This window comes from Acyrthosiphon pisum, chromosome A1 (assembly GCF_005508785.2).
Source record: "Acyrthosiphon pisum isolate AL4f chromosome A1, pea_aphid_22Mar2018_4r6ur, whole genome shotgun sequence".
Taxonomy (NCBI): Eukaryota; Metazoa; Arthropoda; class Insecta; order Hemiptera; family Aphididae; genus Acyrthosiphon; species Acyrthosiphon pisum.
The window spans coordinates 170166570-170176864 of NC_042494.1; the positions used below are offsets into that span (position 1 = coordinate 170166570).

General features: G+C 28.7%; 2 protein-coding genes across 4 annotated transcripts in view; both read right to left on the reverse strand.

Annotated features, from left to right (window-relative positions):
- Nucleotides 1-2619: 2619 nt before the first annotated feature.
- On the reverse strand, nt 2620-7530 carry LOC103308766 (nuclear pore complex protein Nup98-Nup96-like). 3 transcript variants are annotated; one of them, XM_016802780.2, is made up of 10 exons: nt 7168-7530; nt 6817-6972; nt 5759-5982; nt 5472-5607; nt 5126-5395; nt 3888-4237; nt 3525-3827; nt 3269-3460; nt 2962-3211; nt 2620-2900 (listed from the first exon to the last, which is right to left on the reverse strand). In XM_016802780.2, exons 1-10 carry the CDS (start codon nt 7172-7174, stop codon nt 2713-2715), a joined length of 2076 nt encoding a protein of 691 aa, XP_016658269.1. In that variant the 5' UTR covers nt 7175-7530; the 3' UTR covers nt 2620-2712. The 3 variants fall into 3 exon arrangements, with proteins under 3 accessions (XP_016658269.1, XP_016658270.1, XP_008181000.1); XM_016802781.2 differs by having other exon boundaries at nt 3888-4225; nt 5126-5407; XM_008182778.3 differs by having other exon boundaries at nt 5126-5407.
- A 1917-nt stretch (nt 7531-9447) lies between these two features.
- LOC100569249 (ring canal kelch homolog) overlaps nt 9448-10295 on the reverse strand; it is a 64310-nt gene continuing 63462 nt past the window's right edge. Inside the window, exons 10-11 of the mRNA XM_029488845.1 lie at nt 10257-10295; nt 9448-10193 (exon numbers count right to left, since the gene is read on the reverse strand). Coding sequence (XP_029344705.1) covers nt 10006-10193; nt 10257-10295 — 227 coding nt within the window. The 3' untranslated portion in view covers nt 9448-10005. The remainder of the gene's footprint in view (nt 10194-10256) is intronic.

The window sequence follows — 10295 nt, forward strand, 5'->3', positions numbered from 1 at the left end:
TTAGTGGTGAAAATCGTAAAATTTTTCTTTTATAACTAAGTTTTAAAATTTGGTACAAGGTTCTCCATAAGTTTTCTTTAAAAATAATATATCCTAGACTGACAAATCATCTCCGTTCAGAATCGTTTTTCGTATACAATGATATAATATCATTGGATTCAAATTTAATTCCATCCATTACAGTAACCCACTTGTAACTACTGTACAGCAGAGCGACATCCACGACTTACCCGCCTTTTTTATATTATAAATTTCAATAAAATTGTATTTATTGGGTCAAAAATACTTGAAATTTAATAAAAGGTTCCTGATATAGTTAGATTTTGTTACCGCAGCAGTTGAAAAATATTAAAAATACATATGTACAATTTTTTTATAATCATTTAAAGTTCAAATTTTACAGAATTTATTAAATTGAAATTGAAAATTTATTAAGTAGTTAAAAATGTATAAAATGTTATTATATTTTAACTTTTATAGCCAAGAATTAAAATTTAAAAAAAAAAAATAAATAAATAGATTAAATATAATTTACTTTATTCACAATAATATACCACCAAATATACTTAGTAATATAATATTATAAGTTAACTGACCGTCTTCGCTCAGAATCGTTTTTATTATACAACAATATTATATCATTGAATTCAAATTTAACACAATCTATTACATTTGACCCACTATTGTATCCTACTGTACAGCAGAGCGACATACACTTGCCCATCTTTTTTTAATCATTTTCTTAAAATATCAAAATATGCATTTCAAATAAAAACCCTAAAATATGATAAATAAAAATAGTATTTTTTGATTCGGTAGAATATGAACCAAATTTGTATCTAGGTCAGCATTAAAATGAAGAAATAGAAAAAAAAATGCAATTTCACAACTATATTAGTTATTAGATATTATATTAGATCAATATTGATCTCTAATTTTTACAAAAGGAAAATGTAATTGTTATAACATTTAGTATACAGTCGTCAGATTTATCTTTGAAAGTCGGCAATACCTAGTCACTCCAAACCCCCCTAAAAATAAACTGTAGGATCTCTCCTGGTAATGTGCAGGTACAATGATTTTTGTAAGCATCGTGCGAACTGTTTACAATTTTGCTGTACAAAGTTAAAAGTAGATAGATTTATTTATACATTTCGCGATGTGTATAACAATTACTGTACAATTAATTACAATCTAAACGATTTTATAATATTGTAGATCAAAAACGCAACTATGGGAAGGGCTAGTAGCGTGGTACCTACTAGGTACTTGTATAGCTGTATTATACAGAAAGCTGCACTTTTATAGAACTTCACGTACAGTAGATACTTGTAAGAAAAATACAATTTTAGGCCATCGTCGCCCAAATGGCATATTGGCATATGTAGAGATGTGTAATTTATCGGTAAAAAAAATTTGTGTTTGTACCAGTCATCTTTTTGAAAAATTATCCAAGCTTTTTTCATGAATGTCGCATTATCTGTTACAACTCCAAGACATTTATTTTTATCCAATTCATCAATCACTTTATTCAGTTAAGTAGCAATATATTCCCCTGTGAGGCGTTCTGTGTTGCAATCTATTGTTTTAAATACAAATGGTCTTGGAGTTTTAACTATAATATTAATTATGGACTCATTTCTGAAACATATTATAATATGATTGTTATTTTAAATTGTATATTAGATAAGATATTGTATATTACATTAAAGCTAATAAGTAATAATATAACATAATATGTTTTGAATATTGTGTCAAACTAGTAACTACATTATTTTTAGTTATTTACCAATGTAAAAATCATGGTGAAATAATGAAGATTGTAGATGAATAATAAAATCATAATTCTTTTCAACATAAATCAAAATATATTGATGCTACAGTTTTATCATGGTGCTATTTTTTATGCTAACCTTATATTACTCCAACCATCAATTTGAATACCATATGCTTTACTGTTTTTAATCTTATTGTTTACTTCACAACTAATTCTTTCAAACTCATTATCTAAAAGTCTTTTGGATAACACATAACGTTAATGAGGTTTGTAACTTGGCCTTAAAGCTTTAAAAAAGTTAACCCAATGAGTATTTTCTACAATTGAAAATGGTGCAGTGGATGAAAAATAGCTCTTGCCATTAACTCATCCAGACGAAACTAAAAAAAATAATTTCATATTACTAAAAATGTTTCATAATTTAAAATGTATAAATTAGGTATTGCTAAATGTATATAAGAAATACACTCAGTATTCCCAAAAATTAATTTAATTAGTTAATTTTAAATAAATAATATAATTCCTATCATCAAACTAACAAATTTGAAGTACCTTAACCAATATAATATTATGTTTTAAGTCACAAACAGAATTATTGTAATATCATTAATAATAGTAGTACGTAAAGAGTAGGTACTTATCAAATTATACTTCCATTAAAGATGTATATTATGATTTTTTACAGACATAAATACAATTAGTTAACTATTTTAAGTCAGAGCAATCCAGAACAATTTATTAGTTGCAAGAGTATAATTCAAATATAATTAGGTATTAAATAATTTTATAAATTCTATAGTTTGTTGAAAAGATTCAAAAATACCTAGTCAATCAAAATGATATAAAAACCTAATTAATTTACACAAAATGTCAAATATAGAGTATCATATATTATACATAAATAGTACAACTAACAAAAAGATCATTTATGCTAATCATTTCTTAAATGTTAAATTTGGTGGCCTATCAACGACCACTGCTCCATAAATTGGAAGATGACTGGTTGACAATGTTTTCATTGACCAGAAATTTGTGTTAGGATTGTAAATTTCTAGAGAATTCAAATAAATAGATCCGTTTTTTCCACCCATAACATACAACAATCCATCAAACACGACTACTCCTACATTTTAAAAAAAAAGTAATGATTGATAATATTTTTAAAATGATTAATTATGAGTTACCAGGATTTTGTCTGCACAAATTCATATCAGCAATAGACGTCCAAACTCCAGTATTTGGTCTATAGGCCTCAACACTTTTAAGTGTTACTGACGCATTAGTTCCACCAATAGCATACATTATGCCATCTAAGACTCCTATACCAGCTCCTAAACGACCTACTGACATTTCTGCAATTGGGTTCCATGTATCAAGAATGGGGTTATAACATTCGACAAATTTCAAACACGATGAACCATTAAAACCTCCAACCTAAATAATTTAATTCAATTCAATTGATGATAAACTTAAAATAATATAATTATTTACCGCATATAAGAGGTTATTGAGCACTCCAACACCAAAATTACTTCTCTTATTAGACATACTAGTTACCATTCGCCATTGTTGAGAGCCAAAGTTAAAAACCTCTACACTATTCAAATAATTATTTTCTCTGAACTGAGAGATATTGTGGTTAGTGTTACTAATGGTTGAACCTTCAACTTCACATCCGCCAACCTAGTATTTAATACAATTTATAATATTTATAAGAAAAAATAAGTAATATATTAGCATAACTTACAGCATATATACACCCATCTAATACTCCAACACCTACATTTTTTCGGCCAACTAACAATTTGACCTTAGGTATCCAATGGATTGATTGTGAGGATACATCAAGCATCTCAACAGAACGAGTAGAATTTGCATTCCAAGAACTTCCACCCACAGCTACCACAAGTTTATCTTTTACAATGCACAGACCAGCTCCATCACGCTGTATAAACATCTCTGGGGCATTCTGCAATAGATTTTTGGCTGGGTCATACCAGTTTGTAATACATTTGTTTTCCGAATAAGACCAACTTAAACCTAGAACAATCTATTATAATTAAATAAGTAAACATATTTTAAAGATAAATCAATTAAAACTGAATCATACTTTTGGTAAACCACAAGACTGTTTAGGTTTAATCTGAATCGTTTGTGGAATAGAGAAAGGATGTACTGTTTTACCCGAGTCATAACACATTCTGGTGTCTGCAGTGCTTGGTTGAGGTGTACCGAATATATTACTAGTTGGCTGCATGAATGGTGTTCCAAAAGAGAATCCTGTTCCAACTGATTTTGATTGTCCAAATGCAGTATTAGATTTACTAGAGCCAAATAATCCACCTCCAGTATTTTCCCCCATTGAAGCATTTTTCTGGCCAAATAACCCTCCAGTAGATGCTGATGTTGACGTAGGAGTTCCAAACAGTGAAGATCCACAAATTCCACCTGCATTGAAACCTAATAAAATACTTTCCTTTTATCTGATCTTGATTATTGTACTAAATGTAAAGCAGGTAATAAAAAATATCAGAATTGTAACCAAACAGAAAAAAATATATTTTTGATTATGAAGATCAACAAGAAACAAGAGCTAATATCGCAAATACAATAATTGCGCATGATTTTTATGGAAATAAAATTCAATCTAACTAGTAGCTACAGAATAAGACCATAGATAGGTAAGTAACGAGTAATAACCAGTACTTCGTACACTATTTGAGTTTGCCAGGTTTTAAATCAAGTTAAACGAGTTTTTAAGATCATAAATTAGGGTTGCTGTACATACTGGATTGTCTGGGACTGTACCAGTTTTAAATATAGTGTTGCACTGTCTGGACAGTAATAAGAAACAATAATTGTTTCTTATTACTGACAACTATTGTCACGGAATTAAATATCAATAATTATTTATGTTAATATTTCTAATAGAAAAATAATAGGTATTACTCAATAAATTATAAAATAATCAAGTTGAATATTCAATTGACTGACAAAATCTAATTCTAAATTATTTTTTTCCGGCTCGTAGACAACAATTATTGACAAATACCTGTTCCCTCACAACATTTTTGTACCCACTTAATGCTAATATATAATATTGCTGGTTACTCATTCTCAATTGTAACATTTAATTAGTTTTGATCTTATAACAGCATGTCATAGAGTCCTGTGTGGTTATTAAGTTACCAAAAAAATAGGAATTTTAAACAAGCGATTGACCGTGGAAGACTAGTAAGAATTTTTCCATAAGAATTACCCAAAAAATGTTTGTCCAGTTTAAGTAAAATCAAATATGACAACCCTATTATAAATATTCCAACCTTAATGTTTATATTTATGGATTACCAGTAGTAGAAGCGCCAAACATACTGGTGTCTGCAGTGCTTGGTTGAGGTGTACCAAATATATTACTAGTTGGCTGCATGAATGGTGCTCCGAAAGAGAATCCTGTTACAACTGGTTTTGATTGTCCAAATACAGTATTAGATTTACTAAAGCCAAATAATCCACCTCCAGTATTTTCCCCCATTGAAGCATTTTTTTGGCCAAATAACCCTCCAGTAAATGCCGTTGTTGACGTAGGAGTTCTAAACAATGAAGATCCACAAATTCCACCTGTATTGAAACCTAATAAAATACTTTCCTTTCATCTGATCTTTTATAAATTAACTATAAATACAATTTAATCTACCTCCAGATGCAAGGGTTGTTGAGGTTTCACTAAAAAGTGGTTTATTATCATTCACTTCAAATAAATCTGTACTTGTAGTTGGTGTAGAACTAAATACAGTTTTAGAGGATCCAAAAATTCCGCCTTCAACATCACCCTATGATAAAATACATGCAATTTAGTTTAGGTTATAGTAATATGCTAACAATTATTGTAGTTTCAAATATTTGTCATAAATTATAAAACTAATAATATGAAAAATTATAAAAAGTTACTGAAACATAAAATTATTCTTATTTTTAGGTTACCTGTTGTCCAAATTTGCGGTTTGCAGAATAATCTTCAAATCTAAGTACCTCAAATATTTTTGTGTTATCATATTCTTTCATAATAGTTATTGATTGATATATAATATTAATTGTTCGATTTATACCATTTAAGATCATTGTATCAGTACCAGTCACAGGATTAAATTTTATGGTTGAGCCACCGGCATATGTTGCTCCAAATCCTGATGCAGCAGTAAAGGTTCCTATAAAATATTTGCATATAATGGATAACATCTGTTTAAAATTGTTCTAAGTCACTTTGTACGGTCGGGTAAAAATGTTTATTTCAGAATGCGGATACTTTGTATTATTATATACATGAAGCATGCATTGTAAATATAAGTTATACACCAAAGTAATAAGTATATTTTATAAAATCAATTAAAAATTAAATAATGTCAATTAAAAATGTTTTAAAATATAGTATAATAACAATAGTCAAAAAAATCAAAGTTTTTTAATAATATATTATTTTTTATTAATAATAAATTAATCTAGGAACTTGATGACTTAAAAATCTTGAAATTATCAAAATAATTAAATATGATTATAAATTATAATTGTATTATATTATTATCAAAATGTATGTTAAAAAGTAAATTAAAAATGTGTACAATATTATGAATATGTGAAAATGACAAATAAAAATTAATATCGATAGGTAACTCACGATTCCCTCCTATTTGGAATGTATAAGATACTTAGTTTTACCAAATATTTAAATTTAATAACATGGCCTGGTTATAACTTGTTTATATTAATCTTATACCTACTGTATGTATATAATAGTAAAAAGTGTCTGCGTTCTGCAATCTAAAGTTTTACCCGACTGTACAAAATGTCCGCTTTATAGGTACATTTTAAACAATGGACAGTACAAAGTGATCGTTTACCGTTTAAAATACCTGAAGTCCAGTAATTGTAATTTAAATTACTTTATACATTTACTTTAAAGAATCATCTTATACTTATAAGTACCTACTGAATAAATACTTTAATTTCATCTGATATTTTACAAATCAACTCTAAATAATAACCTCCAAATGCCCGTGTCTGACCAAATGCAAACGCAGCAGCAGTAGATCCAAATAATCCCGTATTAGGCTGTGTAGTCTGATTAAATAGTGATGAATTTGTTTGACCAAATCCTGACGTGTTTTCAGTTCCACTGGAAAATGCACCTGACCCAGAACCTGTCATATTGAGTATAACATAACATTTATATACTTTACCTATGTTGGTAAATATTATTGCTCGTATTATTGTGTATACAGATTAATAAATTAATGTTATAATAAAAACTATAATTATTTTTACAATTTACTTATTGTATGTATATTACTAATGTAGGTTATTACTAGTATAAACGAAATAGTCAAACCACTTACCAAACATTCTAAAGTCTGAAAAAACCTTCAATTCAAAATCGTAATTATAATGTCATATCTGAGCTTTATCGATAATAATTAATAAAGAAATACACCATAATAATAAAACAACGTTGAAAATAAGTGAAATCTCTATGACAAATGGCAATCTTGTACAGTTGCCTATACTATGATGACGATTGACAACTTTTTTAAGTGATGCTACTAAAAAGTGAAAGTTTGACGCAGTTTATCTTTTGTCTATGGGTGTACAATACCACAGGGCGCAGATAATACCATAGAACAATAAAATTTATTAACAAACTATTCAATTCCGCGGTTATACTGGTTATAGCCGTTATAGGTTCTCTGTTCCGCGAGAGAATATTCCGCTGATGACGTGATGGTTCAGTATCTGCGCATCCCCCACCAAATTGTCGATTAGTGGCACGCGATCGTAGCGGTGCCGCTCAACGTCGACCTTTAATTTATTTTCTATGCGTCGACCGCAGTCCGCAGCGGATTAGATATTTTATATTCACATGGACCCAGGCACGTATTTACAGGCCACCCTGTTGGCCACCCCATTACATTGAAATATTGTTGAAATACCCAAGGCTCAAATAGTTGGGTAAAAAAATTAAACATAATATTTTTAAATTTCTATTATCATATTTATTACTCGTATTTTTACATAATTGTCTTTCCGATTACACTATGGTCAGACTACCAGATATCCCTTGGTTTTTTGAAATTGTACTGGTATTTAGGTCCGTACTTACTGCAGTATGCAGTGGTGGCTTGCTATACAGTACTACTACAGTACTACTAGTACTACTATATAGTGGCATAGTGCCATGGCCCATGGTTGTAGGGCGTAGGCGCTGTAGCAGTATATGTGTATTCGTATACGCCGACTCATTCTCATTGCAGCAGTACCAACTCATCAGTCATCGTAGTCTAGATTTTTCAATATTATATATAATTTTTTATAATGTAGTCTTAAGTTATTGTTATAGACGTAATTTCTCAATTCGTAATAATGTCTGGATGTGTGACTTGCCGACTTCATAGGTACCCAAATATTTTTTTCGGTACACTAAATATAATAATACCTATGTATTTATCATTTATGAACATATTATTTTATTTAAATAATGAAATGTATTACTTAATTGTAATATTTGTAATTTGTATGCATTGAATAAAAATATAATATTGGAATATGGTAGATTGTTCAAAGGAAAATCCTATGGTACAATAGAATTTATGGCAACTCGTTTTTTTTTTTGTAAATACCCCGCGACAAGCCAGTAGAATGAGAACTAGGGAAATAAATAATAATAGTGCATACGGGTATAGTAAATACTAAATATATATATCAAAATTGAGCGACATGGCATGTAAGATCATTGATTATAAATACTAGTACTAGTATTTATAATCAATGGTAAGATGTAATATTGAGCGCAGATAAAAACTATATACATTTGTAAAATTGAGTTGTGGATATTATAGTTTATTAGTGTTGTTAAGGGGCCTCGCCACCACGTCTTTTTTTGTCAAAAACTACTGTCTCTAATTCCAACGGTACGTGCCGACAATTTAATTATCACGATTTTTCATCTGAAAAAATATTCGGATTGTCCGTAATATATACAAGGAAACGGTTGAGACACATTTTTAATTTTTGTAATTTAAAATGCAATAAAAATTGTAAAAAATTGAAAAAAATCAGAATTTCAAGCTTAAATATTTAATTAACTAAATACAATTTTAAAAATGTACCTCGATCGATGCCTCATAGATATTGTGGAAAAAAACAATATTTTGACACAATGCAAATCGAGTTAATCGTTGCGACGTATTGTTGGAATTAGAATCGTGTGTTTGAGTGAAAAATAAACATTTTTTTCACGATCACAATATTACATACCGACATGTGCGTGCGAGTGCGTGTAAGAGCCCTCTGTACTGCTACAATTGACCCACATAGACGCCACACACACTAATAATCATTTACGACTAACACATAGATCTCGGGTGGCGACAACGATATTAGAAATTGCCTAAATGATTCTCCTTAAATCAATGCGATGGCGAGGCCCTTAAAGTAAATGTTTAGTAAGAGGAATAATATATAAAATACTACTTAGAAAATACAACTTATATTATACCTATAATGAGTTGTAATAACAAAAATGTGTTCATAGTAAAATCAACTAACTAAACCCAGTCTATCATTATAGAAATCATAGAGTAACCAGCTAAAATGATGTGATTCGACTGTCAAAATGAGTACAATTGTACATGCAAAACGGGGATACCTACTTTTTTAATTGAAACAAAAGTTTTGTATAAAATATGACTATAATAATTCTAAAGAAACACAGTAAAACAAACACAGGGCTGAAATTACAATATAGAAGTAAATTATAGTTGATTAATGTCAAAAAAGGGTGAATATGAGTTATAAATAAAACAAATAATATATACATCATGGTACTTTATTCATATGTAATAATTAACTAAAAACATTCATACAAACTTAATTTGCACATTACAATTGAACTTTAATAAATTTAAAATTATATCGTTGATATAGTAAAATCATTTAGAAATAAAACATAATATTACCAAGTTAGTTGCAAGAGATACAATGTAAATATGATATTTAGTTGATAGAATAATATAATTTAATTAATTTAATCGCTTGTTTATTTGATTCAACAATAGTCAATTTAAGTTATACAAAAAAACTTTCATTCAAGAATTTACAAAACTTTATAATAATTCATAATATATTAACAAAAGATGGTTGTATTATAAATATCACCATGAGCTTATTTAAAGCTTATACTAGTTAGTTTTAAAATGTGGTGGTCCATCAATGACTACTACAGCAAATGGAAATAGACCAACATTATTTGGTTCCACTAACTTCCATGTATTGGTCTTTGGGTTATACATTTCTAGAGAATCCATATAAGTATAATCGCAATTTACTCCACCCATAACATACAATAATCCATCTAATACAACTACTGCTATATAAAACATGTAATCTAAAATCAATACATTTTCTTTGAAAAAATAATAATTATAGTTACCAGGAAATCTTCTGCATATATGCATATCAGGAATACTAA

Excerpts from the sequence above, each read along its gene's own strand:
- LOC103308766 (XM_008182778.3), bottom strand. Across the intron at positions 3,461-3,524 it reads TAGATGGGTGTATATATGCT|GTTGGCGGATGTGAAGTTGA; the intron begins GTAAGTTATGCT and ends ATTAAATACTAG. Across the intron at positions 3,212-3,268 it reads TCAATAACCTCTTATATGCG|GTTGGAGGTTTTAATGGTTC; the intron begins GTAAATAATTAT and ends TAAATTATTTAG.